Below are 25,305 nucleotides of genomic sequence, written 5' to 3' on the forward strand. Positions count from 1 at the left end.
AAAAAAAAAAAAAAAAAAAAATGGGCAGAAGACCTAAATGGGCAGAAGACCTAAAGAGACATTTCTCCAAAGACATACAGAGGGCCAACAGGCACATGAAAAGAAGCTCAACATCACTACTTATTAGAGAAATGCAAATCAAAATTACCATGAGGTATCACCTTACACCAGTCAGAATGGCTATCATCAAAAAGTCTACAAATAATACATGCTGGAGAGGGTGTGGAGAACCCTCCTACATTGTTGGTGGGAATGTAAATTGGTGCAGCCACTATGGAGAACAGTATGGAGATTTCTTAAAAAACTAAAAATAGAGTTACCACATGATCTAGCAATCCCACTCTTGGGCATGTATCTGGAGAAAACTCTAATTCAAAAAGATACATGCACCCAGTGTTCATAGCAGCACTATTTACAATAGCTAAGACATGGAAGCAACCTAAATGTCCATAAACAGATGAATGGATAAAGAAGATGTGGTATTATATACACAATGGAATGTTACTCAGCCATGAAAAAAAATGAAATAATGCCATTTGCAGCAACACTGGATGGACCTAGAGATTATCATACTATTATACTATTATACATATTATCATAAGTGAAGGAAGTCAGACAGACAAATATATGATATCACTTCTATGTGGAATCTAAAAAAAATGCTACAAATGAACTTACAATCAAACTTATGGTTACCAAAGGGGAAAGGGAGAAAAGGGGAAAGGGAGAGTGAGGGATAAATTAGAGTTTGGGATTAGCAGATACAAACCAGTATATATAAAATAAACAACAAGGTCCTACTGTACAGCACAGGGAACTATATTCAATATCTTGTAATAAACTATAATGGGAAAGAATCTGAAAAGGATATATATAAAAATAACAATAACTTTGCTCAACACCAGAAACTAACACAACATTGTAAATCAACTATACTTCAATTTAAAAAAAAAGAGAAAAGCATACAATTTAGTTAATGTAAGTTTTATGTGGAAAACTTTATAAGAAAACGAAGACCCTAAGAAGTGGCTAAAACTGAGCATTTTAATGCTAGGTTTGATGAAGAATGGAAAATCGTGGGAAAATGTGATAGGACAGAAAAAGGGTATGAACAAAGAAATAAAAATGCTGTTGGGAAAATGGCTCTGATAGACTTGCTCAACACAGGGTTGCCAAAAACCTTTAATTTGTTTAAAAAAAAAAGTATTATCTTCAAAATACAATAAAGCAAAGTGCAATAAAACGTGCTATGCCTGTATATGTCCACACAAAGACCTGTCCGTGAACATTTACAGCAGCTTTACTCTTAATAGTCAAAAACTGGAAACAACCAAAATGTCCATCAACTGATGAAGGATAAACAGACTGTGGTCTATTCATACAATGGATTACTGCTCTGTAATAAAAAGCAGCAATCTGGATGAATCTCAAAAACATTATGCTAACTGAAAAAAAACGGCACAAAAGGCTTTCATTTTATAACATTTTCATTTGTATGACATTCTGTAAAAGGCAAAACTAGAACAGAAGTAAGATCAGTGGTCACCAAGAGGCAGCTGAGGTGGGAATAACTGACCACAAAGGGCATGGAGAAATTCCTGGGATAACAGAAATGTCTTATGTTTTGATTATAGTATAGGCATACATCATTTTATTGTGCCTCACAAGTATTGCGTTTTTTTATAAATTGAAGGTCTGTGGCAATGCTTTATTGTTAGATGATGGTTAGCATTTTTTAGCAATCAAGTATCAATACATTTGGGGCTTTTTTTTTTTTTTTAATTGGCAGCGCCTCGCGGCTTGCGGGAGCTTAGTTCCCCAACCAGGGATCAAACCCATGCCCCCTGCAGTGGAAGCGCGGAGTTCTAACCACTGGACAGCCAGGGAATTCCCAGCAATCAAGTACACTTGATCCTTGAATAACCTGGGGGTTAGGGGTGCCGATCCTCTGCACAGTCAAAAATCCACGTATAACTATAGAGTCAGAGCTCCTGTATCTGTGGTTCCACATTTGTGGATTCAACCAATCATGGGCTGTGTAGTCCTATGGCATGCATTTATTGAAAAAAATCTGCCTATAAGTGAACCTGTGCAGTTCAAACCCGCGTTGTTCAAGGGTCATCTGTATTTTTATATAAATTTATTTATTTACTTATTTATTTTATTTTTGGCTGCATTGCATCTTTGTTGCTGTGAGTGGGCTTTCTCTAGTTGCGGCGAGCGGGGGCTACTCTTCGTTGCGGTGAGCGGGCTTCTCTCATTGCGGTGGCTTCTCTTATTGCGGAGCATGGGCTCTAGGCACGCGGGCTTCAGTAGTTGTGGTGCGCGGGCTTCAGTAGTTGTGGCTCACAGGCTCCGGACGCACAGGCTCGGTAGTTGTGGCACACGGGCTTAGTTGCTTCGTGGCACGTGGGATCTTCCTGGACCAGGGATCGAACCTGTGTCCCCTGAATTGCCAAGTGGATTCTTAACCACTGCGCCACCAGGGAAGTCCCCGGGTCATCTGTATTTTTAAATTAAGGTATATACATTGTTTTTTTTAGATATAATGCTATTGAACACTTAATAGACTACAGTAAAGTATAGTATAAGCAAACCTTTTATATGTACTGGGAAACCAAAAAATTAGTATTTCTCAAAAATTCCACTTATGACTTTAAATAGGAAATTAAAAAATTTAATCCCCCAAAAGAAAAGATCAAAACCATGATTATATTTTCAGAAATCAAGCGTCAATTAGACAAATAGTAGGGCCATAAAAGATTTGAAACAAAATTAAGCAAGCCAAGGGAGACTTCTACACTCAATGAATAAGAAACTGATGTTTTTAAACAGCTATGAAATAGGCTTAAAAACCTAATTATATATAAGGCCCAAAAAGAATCTTAAAAATAGAAGCCATAGTTTATTTATGTTAATTGTTGAGGCTAAGTAGTAAGAGATATGGATCATCACTGTATACACTTTAGTATATACTGCAGAACTCAAGACAGCCTACATGGTAGACCACACTGTATTCACACTATAGTAGTGATTTATTTATAGTAACTCATATTTGTTTTTAATTCAAATTTGCCTAGCTTTTTTTTTTTTTTTTTTTTTTTTGCAGTACAGGGGCCTCTCACTGTTGTGGCCTCTCCCGTTGCCGAGCACAGGCTCCGGACGCGCAGGCTCAGTGGCCATGGCTCACGGGCCCAGCCGCTCCGCGGCATGTGGGATCCTCCCGGGCAGGGGCACGAACCCGCGTCCCCTGCATCGGCAGGCGGACTCTCAACCACTGCGCCACCAGGGAAGACCTGCCTAACTTTTTGAAAGCTGTTTAATATATTTACTTTGTAAGCTTATTGAACATGAAACCCAATAGACTCCAAATTTGAAATAAACATGCAAATTTATATTTTCTAAAACCTAAAGAATATGTCCTTGGTTTTCACAATGAACATGAATTACTTCCATAATTAAAATAAATAAAAACAAGCAAAAAGCAAAGTTAGCACATTCACAGCAATGACTACCTATATCATACTCAGTCATTCCTGGTTCTGAGAGAATAAACACATTACACAAAGAAAACAACCAACCAACCTACCAGGGAAGAACAGTATCTATGCCTCACAGGCTTGTTGTAAGGATAATATACGATACATGATATAACCCATGAATGACACATAGAAAGTACTCAATAAGCATTAGCTACTGAAGTTGTCAGCATCTATTACTGATTATAGCAACTAAATTTTTAACAGAACTATTACAAATACTTTATGGCAGACCACAGACATATATACTATGATTCCTAAAAAAACCACTTCAATAAATAAAATACATGACGATCTAAACTGTACAGAGCTGTGGGGGGAGGGCGGTGTAAGTGGGTGTATACACAAGCACTTACACTGTCCTGAAGCAGTTTTACATTATAAAATGCAATAGGTATGTAGTACAGGAATGACACTCCAGTGTTTCTCATGCTGCTTTTATCTTAGTCATTTTAAAGTAATTATTTTGTACACTGAAATCATCATAATTGATGTAGAGAACAAAACTACTGCTGTCAATAAACATTTAAAAATCTCTATGTATGAAAGCAGGATTAAGTACATTAGATTTATCTCTTCACCATGTCAAAAATCTCACTCTCTAAAGGAAAATGCCACAAGGACAAAGAGAGGAGAAATTAACATGATTTCAAGCAATGAAGCAAATGGGAAGGATTAACTGCCTTGGCAAAGAGGAAGAAAGGCTTGCAGAAGGAAATACCAAAGAGAAGCAAACAGTTTTGCCCTGAACTCCTTACAACAGGCCTAATGACTAAGGGCACCAAGTACTCAAGATGGAGATAAGGCTAAGAATTTAAAACAGAAGGACTGGCTGACAGGTAATGTAGCAAAGCTAGGATACCCAGGTGGTATCTCTTCCTCCCCACCCTGGGTAAAACTGTATTCCAGGGCAGAAGCCTAATTTTCTAAAGAACATGAACTCAAACTGTGAGCTCAGGTTTAACGGGTACAATGGATGCAAAAAACCCACATCAAGTGACAATACTGCAATCTTTCATAATACTGGAGACAAAGATCTCATGAATTTCTACGAAGAACAAAAGGTCGCATACACAGGAAAAGTCATAATAGCATCACATTACTCAACAACTGCAGAAGATTACTTATTCTAGAATTCTATGCCAAACCTATTAAGCAGATAAAATAAGAATTTCCCGCTGGTAAGGAGACATGGGGGAAGGGAGCAGGGAAATGTTGGTTTTTATTGTCTTTCAGCAGCTTTTTAAAAAACTATATGTATACATTTCTTTATTTTTAAATAAATGTTTAATCATAATTTTAGCAGTAAGTATCCTTTAAAAATAGCACGGGTTTTTAACTGGAGAATGTGGTTGATGTTTCTGGGACCCAATGGACTCCATGAAAAAATGATGTATTTGCGCCTGTGTCTTTGACTCAGTACTCCAAAATAAATCCAGAATCTTGACCACCTCTCAGCATTTCCACCCTGGTCTAAGCCACAATATTTTGTCGAGGTTACTGGAGTAACCTCCTAATTAGTGTCTCTCTTCTTCTACCCTTACCCCCCTCCAATGTACCTTCAATACATAAGAGTGACTGTATTAAAATCTTGTCAGATCAAGTCACTCCTCTGCTCAAAACTTTCCAAAGACTTCCTACGTCATTCAGAATAAAAGCCAAAGTCCTCACATTGGCCTACAAGATCTAACACAATCTGATCTTCCCTGATTCCTCCTGATCTCATCTACTATCCACCTTCTCACTCACTCTGTTCCAACCATACTGGCCTCTGCTCTAACTCTAATTATTAGAGTTTAACACACAAAGCACGCTCCTGCAGTATTGGAGGCTAACAATCATCAGTTCAAAGGGAGATCAAAGGATAAAGAGGCCTTCTGATATCCGACTATCCTCAAGTCTCACTGGTTCTACATTCTAAACTTCCTCTTATACTTCCCCTCACCATCCCCACTGCAAGTGCCTTAAAGCAGGGCCTCATTTTATTTCTAGCCTTCTAGCTGGTCCTGAGTCCCTCCTGATCCAGTGATGTGGCCAATGTGTCAAGATCAATTGCAAGGTGTCACCAATGTAATCTGCTACTAACAAAAGTACTAAGTTGGGGGCTTCCCTGGTGGCGCAGTGGTTGAGAGTCTGCCTGCCGATGCAGAAGACACGGGTTTGTGCCCCAGTCCAGGAAGATCCCACACGCCGTGGAGCGGCTGGGCCCGTGAGCCATGGCCGCTGAGCCTGCGCGTCCGGAGCCTGTGCTCCGCAAAAAAAAAAAAAAGTACTAAGTTGGATGCTTTACTGTTAAAAGAAAAAGATACAATTCAAAGTCTCTCTCTCATTTGCTTTAAATGCTTTGATTAGCCAAGAATTCCAAGGAGAGAACAGCCAAGTTTGATAGCAGAAGAGCATATAAATGTGTCATTCTGTAACATCAAAAATCTACAAAGGGGACTTCTCTGGTGGCGCAGTGGTTAACAATCCGCCTGCCAATGCAGGGGACACGGGTTCGAGCCCTGGCCGGGAAAGATCCCACATACCGTGGAGCAACTAAGCCCGTGAGCCACAACTACTGAGCCTGGGCTCTAGAGCCCGTGGACCACAACTACTGAGCCTGCGTGCCACAACTACTGAAGCCCATGTGCCTAGAACCCGTGCTCCACAACAAGAGAAGCCACTGCAATGAGAAGCCCGTGCACTGCAACTATGAGTAGCCCCCACTCGCCACAAGTAGAGAAAGCCCTCACACAGCAATGAAGACCCAATGCAGCCTAAATAAATAAATAAATAATTTTAAAAAAAAGATCCTGTTTAAAAAAAGAAAAAAACTAGATAGGGGGTTTCTAAGGTTATGAATCAAATAAAACTGTTAAAATGCCCTTATACCCTTGGTATATCATCCACGTTAGAAAATCTGAACTATGTATTCTTCGTAAAACTATTTGGATCAACGCTAATTTTAAAGTTTCAAAGGTAAATGTCATACCTTTTAAAGATATGAGGCCAAGGTTGCTTGGTGAGAGTCAGTTTATCATATAACTATGCACTGATTTTAGAGAATATTTAAGAATTGTTTAACATGGTTATCACGAAACACCTTTACAAGACATTTAAAACTATTCTATTTTCATGATGTTTGAGAAATTATACAATAAGTAGATCAAGTCACCCCAGGAATTTACTGGAATGTAGACACATTTTTAGCCTATGGTAATTTGGGAGTGTAAATGTCTCAGAACTTTCAAGTGTTGCTTCTACTTGTTTACTGTATATAATGAAGATAAAATTTTTTGACATGCCAGGAGTTCTAACTACTCAAGGGCTATGGATCCCTTGAGTAAAGCAATGGCTAAAAGCTGCTTAGAATGGAAATTTTTTTTTTTTTTAAGCTAGGCACAATGTAACCAAGAAACTGGTTAAAAAAACAAAACAAAAAAATCTGGGAAAATAGATCTTTAAGAAAGAGAAAGTACTCTGAGGGCCCTAAAATACTCTCCCTCACCCAAGTTACAGCAACACAAGAATGAGAAATGTGGGAGGTTGGGGAAGATAGGGAAGGGGAAAAAGAAATTGTTCACTAAGTAAATATGAATAACAAGCAGATCAGTTCAGCCATGATGCCAAGAGTCATAAATCCATAGGTCAGTGCAGATACAAAACCTGATCAGCAGGATAGCCCCAAGGGCCTGAACCACTAGATTCAGTTCCCCTGGTTTTAGAGAACTTTACTAGCCACACCTATGGAGGAATTTAAGGTGCCCCAGGTTTCTGCTAAGGAAGGGATGGGTCAAGGAAAAGAAACGGGATTCCAAGACTGTGGCTGTTACACATGTATCTTTGATTCTGACCTTTTGAGCATGTATGGATCAGGACACTTGTTTTGAATAGGCAAGGTTAATTTATAAATGGACAAAATATATTCTGATTGGGTCCACAATATTTGTGTGTATGTGTGTGTATGTATATACACACGTATATGTAGGTACTTTAGAAATATATTTCTGTTAACATTAAACAAAACTATTTTGTCAGACAACTGCAGTGTCTAGCTTTGTAAAGCAAAGTGAATAGGTTAAAATATTTTGTCATTTTTCTGCTGCAGGTAACACTCCCCTGTAATTTCCTAATTAGGGCATCAGTCAAATTAAGAAATACCGCTAAGAAAGAGATTCATTAAAATGTTAGCTATAGGGACTTCCCTAGTGGTCCAGTGGTTAAGAATCCGCCTTCCAATGCAGGGGACAAGGGTTCAATCCCTGGCCAGGGAACTAAGATCCCACATGCCACGGGGCAACTAAGCCGCGTGCTGCAACTACTGAGCCCGCATGCTCCGGAGACCGGGCGCCACAATTAAAGAGAAGCCCGCATGCAGCAACGAAGAGCCCTCCTGCTGCAACTAAGACCCGACACAGCCAAAATTAGATAAATAAATATTTTTTAAAATTAAAAAAAAAAAAAGAAAAAGAAATGTTAGCTATAGAGTTTTGCAATCTCAAAACATGTAGCCTGTCTCTGAAATTCCATAAAAATCATTATGGAATTGTTACTAAAGATTGTTTTTCTGATAGTATATTTGTAGAGGTTATTTCTTCTGAAGCTTTAATGTTCGGGCAAGAAACAAGTTCTTGAAGAATGAAGGACATATTCTACATACTCGACAGACTAACTTAGGAGAAGTCAGATATAAGAGTGGTTGAAAATAATGGTATTTAGCTGGGGGGGTTACATGCAGTGTTTCTCATGCAGGAAAAAAATTAACAAGCTAGGCTTATTTGAACTGCTAAAGCAAAATCAAAACACTGATAAACTGAAAAAAAAAAAAAAAAAGGAAATGTTAACCAACAACTTTGATAAACATGGAAACACAGAGGAAAGCTGTTATTATACAGCCCAAGAGGTAGATGTACAGTCATTAATGTAAGGAAAAACAATGATATCAGGACTAAAATTCACTATAGAAGAAAAATATGCTGAGGGTATGTGGTAGTTTGAGTAAAAGTAACCCTCCCCACCCAAATTACTGCTGTTTCTTTGATCCCCCTTTGCAACAAATCTCAAAATCCTATTTACTGTCTCTAATTTCTCTCCCACTCCCATCAGATTTCCCTCCCCCTGCTCTTCCTTGGAAACTGCTGATCAAGGTAACCAAAGGTCTCCACAATTGTTAAATTCAATAATTAATAGCTCTCAGACCTCATCTTAATGGACAATAACATATGTCCTTCCTAAATACTGTATATTTGTTTCTTCATTTGACTTTCAGAACACATTTTCTTGGTCACTTTTTAAGTCTACTTTGCTGGTTCCTGCTCTTCTTCTGATCTCTTTCGCTGAAATTTCCTCTCTTCTGCTCTATATTCACTCCCTTAGTGACCTCGTCTAGGCTCATGTCATCATCTATGTTCCACTAACTATTAAATGTGTTATCTCTAGTCCAGAGCTCCTTCCTGGAGTTACCTAATATATCCATCCACCTAAACAACTGGCTTTTTGACTTCTCTACTTCTCAAATTTTCGTCTTAAATGGAACCACATACCGATCTTCCCCCACCCCAACCTTATTCCATCCACAACCTTCCCATCTCAGTTAACAGCAATTCCCTCCCTCTAGGTGCCTGAACTAAAAAAATCCTGGCGTTATTCTTGACTTTTCTTCACACACCACATACAGTACATTACAACCTTCTCTGAAGAACCGTTAAGTCTCACTTTGATTACTCCAGTAGCCAAATCATTTCCCTACTTCTGGCCCTGCCCTACGTACAGTCTATTCTAAGCATGGTGCGACCAGAATTTGGCTTTAAAACTCCTGCAATGACTCTTCCCATTTCAGAAAAAAGCCAAAGATCTTCAGTGGCCTAACAATGGCCTACTACTCTGGCTATACTTGCCTCATTTCAGTGCTCCTACCCTACTTAGGGTCTTTTCACTGCCTGTTCCCTCTGAATAGTTAATTCTCGCCTCTCCATGTCTTTGTTCAAAAGTCACCTTCTCAAAAAGACTCCACTATCCTCCTACTTAGAACTACAGTGCACCCCCATTATTCCCCTTTATCCTACTGCAATTTTTCCCAACCATGGCACTGAAACCTTTTAATTAATGATATAATTTACTTAGTGTAACAATTCAACACCCCCTTTCAGATAACTGTGGATATTTTTCAGTATTACATTAAAACTGGGCATGTGGTAGGCTCATGAAATTAGCTGCAATATGGAATCTGAACTATACCAATAAACTTTTCATATTGTTACATTAAAATCCATTGTTTTATTTTACATTCTGAATCTTTTACCTGTGCACTACTCTATAACATCATGCATTGGTTATTTGAAAAATATTGGTTCACTGGATTATACAGGTCTTCCAAGTGTAGATACGTTTTGTGATACAATATTTTTAAAATTACATTTTCTATCTATTCAAGATTTCAAGGGACTTCCCTGGTGGCGCAGTGGTTAAGAATCTGCCTGCCAATGCAGGGGTCATGGGTTCGAGCCCTGGTCCCGGAGGATCCCACAAGCTGCAGAGCAACTAAGCTGTGTGCCACAACTACTGAGCCCGTGAGCCACAACTACGGAAGCCCATGTGCCTAGAGCCCATGCTCAGCAACGGGAGAAGCCACAGCAATGAGAAGCCCGCGCACCACAATGAAAAGTAGCCCTTGCTCACTGAAACTAGAGAAAGCCTGTGCCCAGCAACAAAGACCCAACGCAGCCATAAATAAATAAATAAACGATTAAAAAAAAATTTCAAAAATTCTAATTTTTGCTTGAAAACTCAAATTTTATCACATGGCAACAAATGTTATCATTTGTTGTGGTTTTCCTTGAACCAACAGGCCCACTTCTTTCATTTTTTGAGAAAATGTCTGCCAAATATTCAAGTCTGAATTGTCATAGTCTCTCTATCAATTGTTCTTTCAAGAGTGGTTCTCATGAAAAAAGAGGCTAGTTCAGATTAAGGCTGAAACAACTGTAGAAATGCTTTACTCATGTTCCCCATTTGCCAAACAGAATACGCAATGAAGATGTGTACTCAAGAGTCAAGATTTTGGGGGGGGGGGGGGGGAGGTGCCACGTGGCATGTGGGATCTTAGTTCCTTGACCAGGGATTGAACCCACATTCCCTGCAGTGGAAGCATGGAGTCTTAACCACGGGACCACCAGGGAAATCCCAAGAGTCAAGACTTAAAACATTAATTTTTACTGCTTCAAGAACATTCTTAAGAGACCCTGTGCTTTTAAATTGCAAGTGCTAGTGACTACTAGCACAGCTGGTGATGCTGCCTTGATGTATGCTAAGGTAACAGCAGCTTCACCAGTTATTGCTTTTGCACCATCAGTCCAAATGTCAACACAGTGAAAAGGCAAATAATGTGTTAGTATTTTTATGAGAAGAGCTTTAATGTCTCAGACCACCAAAAAGGTCTTGGAAACTCCCAGGTGTCCCTGACCCACAATGCTATACTAATCCCCTTACAGGAAAATAAGTTTGAGAATACATCAGGATAAGCAAATTACCTTAGTCTTGCAATCTATTAGTAAGAATTAAAATGTGTTTTTAAAAAGAAATAAAAGAAGAAAAAGGTTATAAAAATTATGGAAATAAGGCTAATAAAAAAATGTAGACAAAGTGTAAATAAACCACATTATACTTTTAAGTAGTCTACTTCTGCCCTGATTTTACAAGGAAACAGGTGAAGTAATTTAACAAATATTATGAAAAAATTTCTACAGAATCAACATTATCTGACACCCAAATGGAGTTTCTTACTGAATAAATGAAAAATAAATGGTTTGATAAATGAATGGATTGATTAATTCCAGGATATAAAAATAAACCATTTCTTAGATTATCTGAAATTACTAACTATATGTATTAAGCTCTCACTGTCACGGGAGCTACAAAGGAAGGAAATTCATCCACTTAAATGCTGAAGGTTTATTCCTTCCATTTGAAGCAATCTCTCTTTTAAATGGAAAAAAACCCCAAACTGCCCCTCGGTGGAAATATGCAGCTGACACACAACTAAACAATGTACATCTATCAAAGAATTTAAAAACATACTGCTTATGTCTTCATACACAAACATATAGTGTTATTACAAGCATAGCTAAAATTAAATCATATTTACACCCTTTTTGGGCAGTTGTGAGTAGCCTCCATAACTCAATCAATCTAACAGATGACCTTACAAACTCTGAATATTAACCCTGACAAAAACATAATGGGACCAAAGGGTGTGTTAAAGAAAGCACGAGTTATGCATGTGAGTCGGTCACCCAGACCCAAGGTCCAGTGCGAGCCTGTTTCAAGTTTTCCTGATTTAATAATACATCTATAAGGCTACTAGAAATCTGAGATCCTGATAAACACATATTTGAATAAATACAATTATAACCATCAAGAAAACAATCCAAAGGCTCCATCTTAAGACAATTATTGTCTAAAGATTAAATGCCACTGTGAAAAGTTACTGGTTCTTGCACAATGGCTAATAAAAAGATCTCTCTCCTTTTCTCTATCTTGTTATTATTGAAGTAAAAAATAAGTTTCCTAACGCCTAATTTACATAATTCTATCATGATAAAAAAATGAAATCTAGTTTTCTATGAAGAACGTCCAAAAAATGATTGCCTAAATATGCAACTTTGAGATATACTAGACATCTTCAATTAAGAACCATGTTACCCACAACTCAGTTTGCATTTCCATAATGCTCAGCATACAGACTTCCAGAATATTCTATAGAAATTTCATACAGAAATCTATTCTAAATGATTTCATTTAATATAGAGCTGGGAGGTTCTTCAGAGATTATTTTAACTCTCATTTTACATGTATGAAAAGGTGTTTAATGTTGGGTAAGTAAATTTTTTATACCTTGTATTTTCCCATATTTTGAAGGGGCTAAACCAGATCTTTACCATCCTTCCTAGTTCTACTGTTTCTCTAAAAAAGGTAAGCCAAGTTTTACTGAAATGACTTCTGAGACCACATATAAACATGAAATCCAGATGGGATGCAAAAGAAGAAAATTTATAAGGCTGAGTACCTATCTTGTGTCAGAACCTATAAACAAGTACTTCATTTAATACTCTAAAAAACCTGCATATGCTAGGTTCTTTTTTGGGGGGTAGAGGGGCTCCTCAATCTATCTGGGTTTAGATGCTGCAAAAATGCCCTAGTTCTGTTTTTAAAGAAAACTCTAACCATAAGGGCCTTTCCAAGCATTAGTAACAACAACGTGGTTGATGATCCTAATCCAAACTGGGAAGTTAGTGCAATCAAGCTAACATTTCAAATAAATGTAACCTATTTTTAACAAAACGTGACATCTGAATATTGAATGCAGAGCAATAAAAATGTTAGGACCTAGAACAGGGCCTGAGAGATCATTTAGTACAACTTCCTCATTTTACAGATGAAGATGAATTAAAATCAAAGAGCATGTCCATTTTTCGCTCAAAATAGTGGCCAGAAGTAGATGTGTGGTCTCCTAACTTTCAAAAATTACCTTATGATCTAATTACAGGAGGGAACCCAAGTATTTGCACAAGACATCTTTACAAGAACATCTACATGCCTAATGGTTTTTAAAAAATGATTTAATTTGCCAAGATTATTCTTACGTATCAGAAATATAGAAAGCAAACCCTGCCTAATCCCTGTCTCACGAATTAAATGAACAGTATTAAATGAAAAGTATTTTAATGCCAGATCAGTGCCTGGCCCATAACTGGTGTACAATAAATGTTTGTTCAATGAATGTGCCAACTCAAGGAAAGTATTGTCATCACTGGCAATAGAGTCCATACGTTTAAACTCCAATCAAGCCACTGTGAATAGAACCGCCTATGTATTACTTTAATATTCTTAAAGTAGTCGATTTAAAAACAAACTGTATGCTTTAAAGGGATGCGACTTTATATGGTCATAATGGCAGCAAAGAGCCTCAGCATAATTCACCGTAGCCATTTTTGATAAGACTATGATCCTACAGATAAGAAGTAACTCCTAAATTTCAAATTGCTACGACTCTCCAAATAATTTGGAAAGAACAACCTAAAAAGGAGACTAAACTGGGTGAACAAAAGATCTGTAGCACTCAAGTTGGCAATCAGGGAACTGAGACTTTAAGTTTAGTCTTAATCTTGTACACACAGTAACTACTGCCAAAGCTTTTGACCTCTCCCCTATCCCCCCACTTTCTCCTTTTAAGCAGACGAAAAGCAGCGGGTGTGCAAGACGCCTGGTTCTCAGGTATAGAATCCGACCCCAGAAGCACTGTCGCTTTGTAGCGCATCTCGCAACCTGGAGAAAGGAAATTTTCCAAGACCTAGAAACCTACAGCTATTGCGGGCGACAGAACCCAAAAGCCTTCCCGTTGGCGCCGGAAGCCCCCAGACAACCCACCGGGGCCGAGGAGCGCCCGGAAATCAGCTGTCGGAGATCCGAGGCGGGGCGTGAGCGACGTGAGGCAGCCCCGCAGCCCGCGCGCCAGGGACTGAAGGAGGAGGAGGCCCGGCGCCCATTTTGTCCTCGGCCTCCGCACTTCCCGCTCCTCCCCCCCACGCCGCCCCGGCCGAACAACCTACGTAAGGCCTGCAGTTACTGGCCTTCCACGGCCCCGCATCCCCGACGTCCGCTAGGCCGCGGCGCGTGGACTGGGCCTGCGTGGATGCCAGCCCCGCCGGCCACTCTCTAGGCCTCGCTCCAGTTCCGCGGGCCCAAAGCCTGACGTCCTGTCGGCGTCACCCTCCCACCCCTCCCCGCCTCGGCCTCAGTCCCGTGGGCTCCCTCAGCTCCCCCGGCTCCAGTCCCCTCACCCCTCCTCGCCCGGGCCTCACTCTCTCGGTCCCCGGGGCTGAAGCCCCTTCTCCCTTCTCGCCCGCGTCTCAGGCCACGGCCTTCGGCCTCAGCCCAGCGCCCTCAGCCCCAGTCTGCAAGCCTCTCCTGGGACGTACCCTCCGGCAAACAGATGCACCAGCGTGTCCCTCTGGCTCATTCTCTCTCCCGCATGTCCTCCGGGCGCTGAGGCGGGACGCGGATCCGGCCGCCGCGACGGCCGCAGCTTCCGCCCCAGACTGGAGCCGCACGGCGCCCCAGTGACGGCGACGGGAACTGACGGAGACGCGGCTGCGGAAAGCGACCGGCGCGGCCCTCCCGCCGCCCTGCAGCCACGCCGCCTCCCACCTTGGCTAGGTTTTCACCACCCGCGTTGGAGGGCAACGCGGCGGCAGCGGGGGCGTGAATATTCCGACTCTCCCCCCTCCCGTGATATAAACAGAAGCTACCATTGGTCCGCACTGCGTGACGTCAAGCAGCCGTCATGCCTCTTTCACGTGATCGTTGAGGGGTTTCTCAATGGAAGGGGCCGGGAGGCGGGGCTAGAGCGCGTGCCCGGAGGGTAGTGGGTCACCAGGTCCTCGCACCTAGTCCGCCCGCCCGGAGGGCTGCACCCGATGCCGCCTGGGCTCGTGCAGACAAGCGGATTCGAACTTCACGCTCCCGGCCCCGACCACGTGAGAAACGACCTGGATGCCCGGTACGCAAGCGGAGTTGGGACGCGAGCCTGCCCAGTCTCTGATTTACTTTTTTTATACTATTTTTTTTAGAGCTGTTTGACGTTCACAACAAAATTGAAAGGGAGGTACAGAAATTTCCCATTGGCCCCTGCTTGATTCACGTTTTAATAATTGGATCTATGACCCAGCATTTATACTTCCTGGTGTCTACCTCAGAGTAGCACTCAGTGCATGGAAAGGCTTGTACAGACACTCGTACAGGATCGCAAACAACAGTACGGTGTTTACAGACAATGCTTAGTGTAGTATTCTATTAGTGTAGAATAAATATTCTTTATTTTAGAAAGAATAAAGAAAACTGGCATTTACTCATTTTTCTAACCAGCAAGTTTTTTCTTGTATGTATATACAAGAAGGTCAAGGACTGAGGGAAAGAAAATGTATCCCTCTACAACATGATTAAATATTTAAAATTTTTGTTAATTAGTAATTATTTCTAAGGTGCAGAAATGCAGGAAATAATATAACATAATCTGTATTCATCACCCACAATGAACAAATGTTGATATTTCCCTCCTCTTTGGTAACTTCCATTTCACCTGCAAGGTCCTCACCACACTTTCCCACCCATGTGGGGTTATCCAGGGCTCACCTTCCTTTCCTTCCAGGGCCATTTCCTTCACGAAGTCCTCCCTGATTGCCTTAGCTCTCTATGCTCATTACCTGCTCCTAAATTCCCACAAAATGTACAGACTGCATGTCACTGGCAAGTGTGCATCTACTCCACAGTAAATGCTCATCTGTAAAATGGGCATAAGAATACCTACCTCACAAGGCAGTTGTGGGGACTAAACACCTTAAAATTATGTAAAGCACCACAGCAGTGCTATGTAAGTGCTACCTATGATAATTAGTAATATTATTTTACTGCATTGTATTCTTAATAGCAAAACTGTCAGCAGCTAATATTGCTTGAGCACTTACTAATATGCCAGGCTCTGATCTACAGCATTCTCTTATTAAACTCTCACAACTGCCCTATGAGGCCATTGATATTATTCCCCCAATTTTTCATGAGGAGACTGAGATTTAGAATAATTGACTTGCCCAAGATTATCCAGTTCATTCAGAAAGAGATTGGATTTGAATCCAACAGAATCTCTCTGATCCCAGAGCTTCAGTTAGTGAAGTAATAGCTGCACATTAGAGAGGGAAATTTTGAAAAAAACAAACAAACGAAACTCCAAAAAGTAGAAATAAAAATTGACACCCTGGCCATACTTCCCCCAAACCCTTGTATTAACTTTTGGTGGGGGGGTTAGTTCTATCTTTTTTTTACAGCAGTTTTATTGAGGGATCTTTCACATGCCATAAAATTCACCTATGTATAGTGTACAGTTTAGTGGTTTTTAGTATATTCTGATGGTTGTAGAGCCATCACCACTACCTAATTCCAGAACACTTTCCTCACCCAAAAAGAAACCCCACACTTGTTATCAGTCACTCCCATTCTCCTCTCGCCCTATCCTCTGCCAACCACTGATCTACTTTCTATGGATTTGCCTAACTTTTCATATAAGTAGAATTATACAATATGTGGCCTTTTGTGTCTGGTTTCTTTCACTAAGCATAATGTTTTCAAGGTTCATTCATGTTGCAGCACACATCAGTACTTCATTCCCTTTTATGACTGAATAATAGTCTGTCATATGACTATATCACATTTTGTTTATCCATTCTCAATTGATGGCCATTTGGATTGTTTCCACTTTTTGGCTGTCATGGATAATCCTGACGTGAATATTTGTGTACAAGTTTTAGCATGCAGATAGGTTTTCACTTCTCTTGGGAATATACTTGGGAGTATCATTGCTGGGTCATATGATAATTCAATGTTTAACCTTTGGAGTAACTGCCAGACTGTTTTCCAAAGTGCCTGCACCATTTTAGATGTATTTCGTTTAAGACAATGGCTGTAGCTCCATGTTTTTGGCATAGTGAATGCTGTGGTAATTACATTTAATGAAGCTTCTGAAACTGGTAAGGAGAGAGCCCAAGTTCTTATGTGGAGTAAATTATTCCCGTAAGAGCAATAGCAATTCATAATGTGACCGTTTACTCTGGAACCTCATTCAGATGGCATCGTGGAAGGAGACTCTGCCCCATGCACATTCTGTCCGGTAGCCCCTGGGGCTGCCCACTGGGGTGTGGTTGCTGAGGCCTTCATTCTTGTGGGGATTCCAGGGTTAGTTGGCTGTCATGTTTGTTGAGGTTCCACTGTACTGTGTCATCTGCCAGCTCTTTTATAATTTTCCTTTCTCATTCCTGTTGGCTAATGTCTTTAAGTGATTCCTTCAAGACCAGCACGAGATGAGGTTTCTTGAGCCCTTGCCCCTTAAACAAACAAGCTTATAGGTGCTTTTCCAGAATGATATTAAGGCAGGGTGGGTGGGGCTAAATGACCTTGCTTTAGTGTCAGGCACACCTGTAGCTCTTCCAGACCCCCATTCCTACCGAGGGGTGTTCTGGGAACTGTAGTTTTTAACTGAATGTAGAAAGAAACTGATGGCGAAACTGTGGGTGGCCACAACTGGTTGCTTGGCTCAAAACAAACAAATAAGCTCATTGTGAAGTAGAGGGGACTGCTACTTTATTTCCTGATTGGTACTAACCTCAAATTTTAATTGCTGCCAAACTGCAGGAGACAATCGTTCTAGACATGGCAGTTGAGGAGGAGGGAGCGATTGGAGGGGGGGATTGGTTTGGCATGCACTCCTGCACCCCACACCTCAGGAACGTTATTGCATGTGGATCGGCTGCTTTTGGAAGACTATTGCCCAGAAGAAGAGGTGTTTGGTTTTCACAAGCCAAAGATATACCAAAGTATAGAGGGCTGCTGTATTTGCAGAGCTAAATCCTCCAATTCTCCATTCACTGACAGTAAACTCTATGAAAAGGACTTCCAGAGCTGCTTTCGGTTACATGAGACTTGATCAGGAGACATCTGTAATGCCCGTGTCCTGCTGTGAAAAGATGGAAGAAATTACCAGCAGGATCAAAAAAAAAAAAAAAAAAAAACCAAAAAACAAAACTGGAATCACGTGGTAGATGCAAGGGCAGGACCCAGTCTAAAGACTACACTGAAAGCAGAGAAAGTGAAAACTCTATCTGGAAACAGGATAAAAAGCAACCAGATCAGTCAACTGCCAAAGGAATTTAAACGTCGTAATTCTGATGCTCACAGTACCACCTCAAGTGCCTTTCCAGCTCAATCTCCTTGTTATAGTAACCAGTCAGGTGATGGCTCAGATACAGAGATGGCTTCTGGCTCTAACAGAATGCCAGTGTTTTCCATTTTGGATCTCACATACTGGATAAGACAGAAAATATGCTGTGGCATTATCTATAAAGGCTGTCTTGGGGGAGTCCTCATTTGACACTCACCTATTCAAGTCTTGCTGCAGCAATAAGAAAGCTGCTGCTGAGAAGCTGGAGGGGCAGGGGCCAGAGCCTCTGCCTGTCTCCACTCAGGAGTGGTGACTGAGGTTTATGTAGAAAGGAAATAAAAAACAATTTAAATTTTGGAAAACAAAGCAACAAAATGACCCTCCTATTTTTAACTTGGATACCTGCTATTCTGCCAAATGACGATTTCTAGAATAGTTGTTTTATTTAATAGAATTTTTAAAAATTTTTATTTATTTTATTTATCTAATTTTGGCTGCATTGGGTCTTCATTGCTGTGCGTGGGCTTTCTCTAGTTGTGGCGAGTGGGATCTACTCTTCATTGCGGTGTGCAGGCTTCTCATTGCAGTGGCTTCTCTTCTTGCGGAGCAGAGGCTCGCATGGACTTAGTTGTTCCGGGGCATGTGGAATCTTCCCGGACCAGGGCTCGAACCCTTGTCCCCTGCCTTGGGAGGCGGGTTCTTAACCACTGCGCCACCAGGGAAGCCCTTAGGATAGTTTTGAGTGGGTTATTTTTCCTTCAGTTCCACAAACTCTGAAGCCAGTGTCTAGCTTACTAAAAGAAAAAAAAAAAAGTGTACATAATATCGGCTTGGCCAAAACGTTCGTTTGGGTTTTTTCTGTACGATGTCATGGAAAAACCCAAACAAACCTTTTGGCCAACCCAATATTTAAGATGCTGAGTATTTCATAGGAAAGCTGAATGCGGCTATAAAGTGCTTTTAAGTCTTTTTTAAAAATCTCCTTGGGCTTTCCTAGTATCCATTTATTTAAAAAAAAAATCCCCTTCTAATGAATGAAATTAGGGGAATTTCAGGGGACAGAGATGGGATTTGTTGTATAATAAATGTATGTAGTTTTAGTCTTTCTATATTCAGAAGCAGTGGTTAGAGCATTTTTTTAAGATGGCTGGCTATACTTGTTTTCCTTCGTTATAATAAATTTGTCATAACTCAGTAAACATGGACTTGCCCCTAGAGGTAGTTGTTAATAACTTTGAAATATTAAGGTCTTGCCAAGGTTCTGATGATTCAAACCTGTACTACTGAATATTAAGCAGGACAGACTAAGCTCTCTGGTGCGAATATCTTGAAAGAGTAATTTCTAAATATACAGAGGTAACTTGACTGTATATGTTGCATCCTGTGTCACCTCCCTCCATATTGATGTTTGTTTTTTTTTTGTTTTTTTTTTGCGGTACGCGGGCCTCCCACTGTTGTGGCCTCTCCCGTTGCGGGGCACAGGCCCCGGACGCGCAGGGTTGCATCCTGTGTCACCTCCCTCCATATTGATGTTTGTTTTTTTTTTGTTTTTTTTTTGCGGTACGCGGGCCTCCCACTGTTGTGGCCTCTCCCGTTGCGGAGCACAGGCCCCGGACGCGCAGGCCCAGCGGCCATGGCTCACGGGCCCAGCCGCTCTGCAGCGTGCGGGATCCTCCCGGACCGGGGCACAAACCCATGTCCCCTGCATTGGCAGGCGGACTCTCAACCACTGCGCCAGCAGGGAAGCCCCATATTGATGTTTGATAAAGATTTTTTTGGTTTTGTTTTGTTTTTATATTTATTGATTAACAAATATTTATTGAGTATTTATGGTGTACTGCTATAAAGTGAATGGTTTTTTGTTTTTAATTTATTTTACTTTTGGCTGCACTGGGTCTTTGTTGCTGCACTGGGTCTTTGTTGCTGCACTGGGTCTTTGCTGCTGCACCCGGGCTTTTCTCTAGCTGAGGCGAGTGGGGGCTACTCTTTGCTGCGGTGCACTGGCTTCTTATTGTGGTGGCTTCTCTTGTTGCGGAGCACGGGCTCTAGGCGCGCGGGCTTCAGTAGTTGTGGCGCACGGACTTAGTCGTTCCGTGGCATGTGGGATCTTCCCAGACTAGGGCTTGAACCCGTGTCCCCTGCATTGGCAGGTGGATTCTTAACCACTGCGCCACCAGGGAAGCCCTGATAAAGATTTTAATTTATATGAAACTTCTAAAGCGGAAGTTCCTCTTGGGGAAATGTCAAGTCTTTAGGATAAGCAGTCCTATATGAATAGTACCAAAGCATTACCACTTGGTAGAGAATACACTCTATTAAAAATGTTAAATTATCTGAAAAATAAAATGTGCAAGTCTTCAGGATGGCACACGAAAAAACAAAAGTTAATGCTCCTTGGGGCACATTTCTTAGAGGGCTTGCAAGTGTGTAAATTGTTTATGTTACATGACTGGTGACTTCCTTGAAAATCTGCACAATTCACTTTTAGCTCTGGATTACTTCAGTTGACCTTTGTGAAGGTTTTATCTGTGTAGAATGGTTGTTTGACTCATTTTAACCTATTAGGGCTTTGGGTTTTTGTGGGTTTTTTTCATTTTATATTAAAGTAAAATTCCACTAAAAAAATTTTTTTTTCATTGCTATGGGCTGAAGAAAAGTTCTTAATAGCTATTTGCTGGGAAGCGGAGCACAGATGGACCACCGATGCCATTTTTCCCCCACTTAGCCTTTGTTGGTCTTGTAGGTACAGAAAATTCATATGGGTTCTAGATTGGCAACATTAGTTTTAAATATTTGGGTAAGATTTTTTAAAAAATCTTTGTGTCTTTTTAGCTTTTAGTGGGAGGTTTGGAGAGATTGTTTTATATTCTCAGCCAGATGCCATTAAGTTTTTTTCCTTATTTTGCTTTTAATAAAAAGTAATACATTCAAACAATACAGAAGTGCATGAGTTAGAAATTAAAATCCTCACTTCAGCCTCCCTTCCTAAATCCTACTCCTCAGAGGACATCATTGGTAAGAGTTGGGTAAGCATCCTCCTGGGTACTTGATGCCTTGATGGTAATCATGTCAAAGAGCTTCAGATGTGTACAGTACTCACCATGTGCCAGGCCTTGTTGGAAGCACCATTCATGTATTTTAGCTGTAGAACCCAATGAAGCACATTTTATAGACGAGGAGACTGAGATACAGGGGGGTTAGAGGATTTGTCAAGGTGACTCAACTAGCACGTAGCTGAGTTGAGATGGAAACTTAGGGAGTCGGCCTCCAGAATCTGTACTCTCATCCTCTATTCTACACCATCTCAATTGTTCATTGGTTGAATGAGAATATTAGCTATAGTTTCAAAAAAAAAGGGGGGGTGGGGTGGGGGAGAGGGGGCTTTTGAGAGAACTTAAGGAGATGTGGTCCCCAGAGGACGAAATGTATACTTATATCTGAGCCCCAGATGGAGTCATGAGGGCAGTGACTCCCAAATGCAGGTTTCATGTCCCGTTGAGCCACCTCTCCCATCAGCAACATCAGTTACTCTGTGTCACATTTCAATTCAATCATGGTTAAAGGCTCTCCTTAGATACACAGGTGATAAGCAGAGCTTGCACTGGAAATACATAAGGAGCTGGTAGAAAATGGATTTCCCCCAGAAGGATTCAGTTAGCTTGTTGGAAACACTGTCCACCAGGGAGCAATTTAGGAATGTGTCCCAGGTGGCTTGGAGAAAAACCCAAAAAAACAAAATACGACTTTTCCTACCCTCCAGGACAGGAGTATTAGAAGGGTAGTGAGACCTTGCAAAGAAATGCGTAGATTTTGTTGAGATAGGGTGTAACACACTTTTGTGTGGACAATGCCTGGGACCTCAACGGTGTGGGGTAATGCAGAAGTTGTGCCCTGCCTCCCATTTAAGAAACCATCTAAGGGCCTTACCAAGGGTCCCTGCTTTTTTTTTTCTCTCTGTTTTTTAATTGAAGTATAGTTGTTTTATAGTGTTGTGCTAATTTCTGCTGTACAGCAAAGTGATTTAGTTATACACATATATACATTTTTAAAAAAATAATTTATTTATTTTATTTATTTGTTTTTGGCTGCATTGGGTCTTCGTTGCTGCGCGCGGGCTTTCTCTAGTTGGATGAGCCGGGGCTACTCTTCGTTGTGGTGCGCGGGCTTCTCATTGCCGTGGCTTCTCATTGTGGTGGCTTCTCTTGTTGCAGAGCACGGGCTCTAGGTGCGCGGGCTTCAGTAGTTTTGGCTCACGGGCTGTAGAGCGCAGGCTCTGTAGTTGTGGCGCACGGGCTTAGTTGCTCCATGGCATGTGAGATCCTCCCAGACCAGGGCTTGAACCTGTGTCCCCTGCATTGGCAGGTGGACTCTCAACCACTGTGCCACCAGGGAAGCCCCAGGGTCCCTGCTTTGAAACCCAACTTGCCTGTTGGCATTTGAATCTTGTTTTTAACATTAATGCTTTGTTTTTATCTCAAAGTAATAAAGGCAAAGAAACAACCCAATTCAAAAAAATGGGCAAAGAACTTGAATAGACATTTCTTCAGAGAGAATGAAAAGATGCCCAACATCACTAATCATTAGGGAAATGCAAATCAGAATCACAGTGAGATCCTACTTCACACTGATTAGGATGGCTACTATAAAAACAAAACAAAACAGACAAACAAGATCAGAAAATACCAAGTGTTGGCCAGGAAGTAGAGAAATTGGAACCCTTGTGCATTGCTGGTAGGAATGTAAAATGGTGCAGCTCCTGTGAAAAACTCTATGGCAGTTTCTTAAAAACTTAAACATAGAATTATCACATGATTTAGTGATTCCACCTCTAAGTATGTACCCAGAAAAACTGAAAGCAGAGACTCAAACAGATACACTCCCATTAATGTTCATAGCAGCACTATTCGAAATAGCCAAAAGGTGGAAACAACCCAAGTGTCCATCGTCAGAGGAATGGATAAACAAAATATGGTATATACAATGGAATATTTATTCAGCCTTAAAAAAGCAGGGAAATTCTGACACATGCTGCAACATGGATGAATCTTGAAGACATTATGCTAAAGTGAAATAAAGCTGATAAACAACAAATTGTATTGATAGGATTTCACGTATGTGAGATATCTAGAATAGTCAAATTCATAGAGAAGGAAAGTAAACTAGTGGTTCCCAGGGGTTAGGGGAAGGGAGGAGTGGGGAGTTAGTGTTTAGTGGGTATGAAGTTTCAGCTTGTGATGGTGGAAAAGTTCTGGAGTGGGATAGTATGATGGTTGAACAATAATGTGAATGTACTTAATGCCATGGAATTGTACACTCTGAAATGGTTAAAATGGTAAATTTTGTGTTATAGAAATTTTACCAGAATAAAAAAAACACTTCAAGCAATGCATATGGTTGTAAAAAAGTAAATATATAGTATTAGAAAAGTTATAATAACTTCATACCAATTCCTCAGTCTCCTCATTTTTGCTCCTAGAGGTAGCCACTTTCAACTTTTTAATTTTTCTTTAGTTCCAGATTTCTCAATTATAGCAATTCATGCTGTTTTTCTTGATTTATTAATTTCAGATGTTATCCATTACACTTCACGTTATCAGAGATGCAGGTTTATCTTTCTTACTCCACTCCTAAACTCCCCATTTTTCCTGCTTCATCTTCCTAATCGTTGTATCATGATTTTTTAGTTAAATTGACAATTATTTATCATCTTATGGCTATACACATTTTGTCCACTGCAAAGCCAAATGGTGTACATGCTGTTCTTGCACAACTTTTTACTTTTCTTGGTTAACAGTTGCCCTTTTTTTTCTATTTGCTTAATTTTCTCTACCTGTCCTAATTTTTTCCACATACTACATCATATCTATCTTATCAATGGCTCAAAATATTATTTTCTCAATGTTTTAAGATCAGTCTGTTAATCCCATTTTCTTCCCCCTCCCTCTGGAGACCTCCCTCCTGGATTCTTCCATCTTCCTGCTCCAGCCTGAACTAGTTATAGTTACTCTCTTGGCTGCACAATTGTCATCCTGGGATTTACGTCCCCTTACCTGTGTTCTGGATCTCATGTTTTTTGGTTTTTGGTTTTTGGTTTTCTTCTTTACTTGGTGCTTCATTCTGCTGAAGGACATTCTTAAGCAGCTGCCAAAGAAGAGTTGCATAGGAGGTATTATTATTAGATTTTGCATGCTTTTATTTTATCTTCATATTTGATAATTTGGCTAAGTATGGGATTCTAGATTGAAAATCATTTTCCCTCTGACTTTTTTTTAATCGACTTATAAAAAATTAATTAATTTATTTTTATTTATTTTTGGCTGTGTTGGGTCCTCGTTGCTGCGTGTGGGGTCCTAGTTGCGGCAAGTTGGGGCTGCTCTTCGTTGCGGTGCGCGGGCTTCTCATTTGCGATGGCTTCCCTTGTTGTGGAACATGGGCTCTAGGCACGCGAGCTTCAGTAGTTGTGGCACACAGGCTCAGTAGTTGTGGCTCGGGGGCTCTAGAGTGCGGGCTCAGTAGTTGTGGTGCGAGGCCTTAGGTGCTCTGCGGCATGTGGGATCTTCCCGGACCAGGGCTTGAACCTGTGTCCCCTGCATTGGCAGGTGGATTCTTAACCACTGCACCACCAGGGAAGTTCCCCCACTCTGACTTTTGAAGTCACTGCCCCATTGGGTTCTAGCATCCAGAGCTAATATTGAGAAGCTTGACTCCATTTGTAGCTCTGGTCTTTATATAGAACATTTTTTTTTGCTATTTTAACCTTTTAGGATCTTTCTTTTATCCCTCCCTGGTTTTGGGAAATTTCACCACAAAGTACCGTGATGGTGGTGGTCTCTTCATTCATTGTGCTGGGTACCCTATGGGCCTTTTAAGTCTGTGAATGAAAAACTAGAATTCACCCTTGGAGTGTTCTTTAACGGTTTCACGTGTGCTGGTTTGGGTCTTTCAGCCCCCAAAGCCAAAAAGTATAGTTGATTTTTTTCTCCCCTGAACAGTACCTGGCAAGAAGTTGGCACTGGCTCA

General features: G+C 40.8%; 1 protein-coding gene and 1 pseudogene across 3 annotated transcripts in view; one reads left to right on the forward strand and one right to left on the reverse strand.

Moving 5' to 3' along the window:
- The window catches only part of SLC25A36 (solute carrier family 25 member 36), a 41,000-nt gene extending 26,253 nt beyond the window's left edge, over positions 1 to 14,747 (reverse strand). For 2 of the 3 annotated variants that reach the window (XR_008618042.1, XM_055086517.1), the window contains exons 1-2: positions 14,498 to 14,747; positions 2,153 to 2,503 (exon numbers count right to left, since the gene is read on the reverse strand). Coding sequence is in view for 2 of the 3 variants with exons in the window: in XM_055086517.1 (XP_054942492.1) it covers positions 2,153 to 2,289 (137 nt within the window). In the remaining variant the exon portion in view is untranslated. The remainder of the gene's footprint in view (positions 1 to 2,152; positions 2,504 to 14,497) is intronic. The other variant, XM_007115455.4, reaches the window with a different exon arrangement.
- A 248-nt stretch (positions 14,748 to 14,995) lies between these two features.
- LOC112067036 (SIN3-HDAC complex-associated factor-like) lies at positions 14,996 to 19,130 on the forward strand (annotated as a pseudogene).
- The last annotated feature ends 6,175 nt before the right edge of the window (positions 19,131 to 25,305 follow it).

This window comes from Physeter macrocephalus, chromosome 1, assembly GCF_002837175.3.
Source record: "Physeter macrocephalus isolate SW-GA chromosome 1, ASM283717v5, whole genome shotgun sequence".
In the NCBI taxonomy this organism is placed as follows: Eukaryota; Metazoa; Chordata; class Mammalia; order Artiodactyla; family Physeteridae; genus Physeter; species Physeter macrocephalus.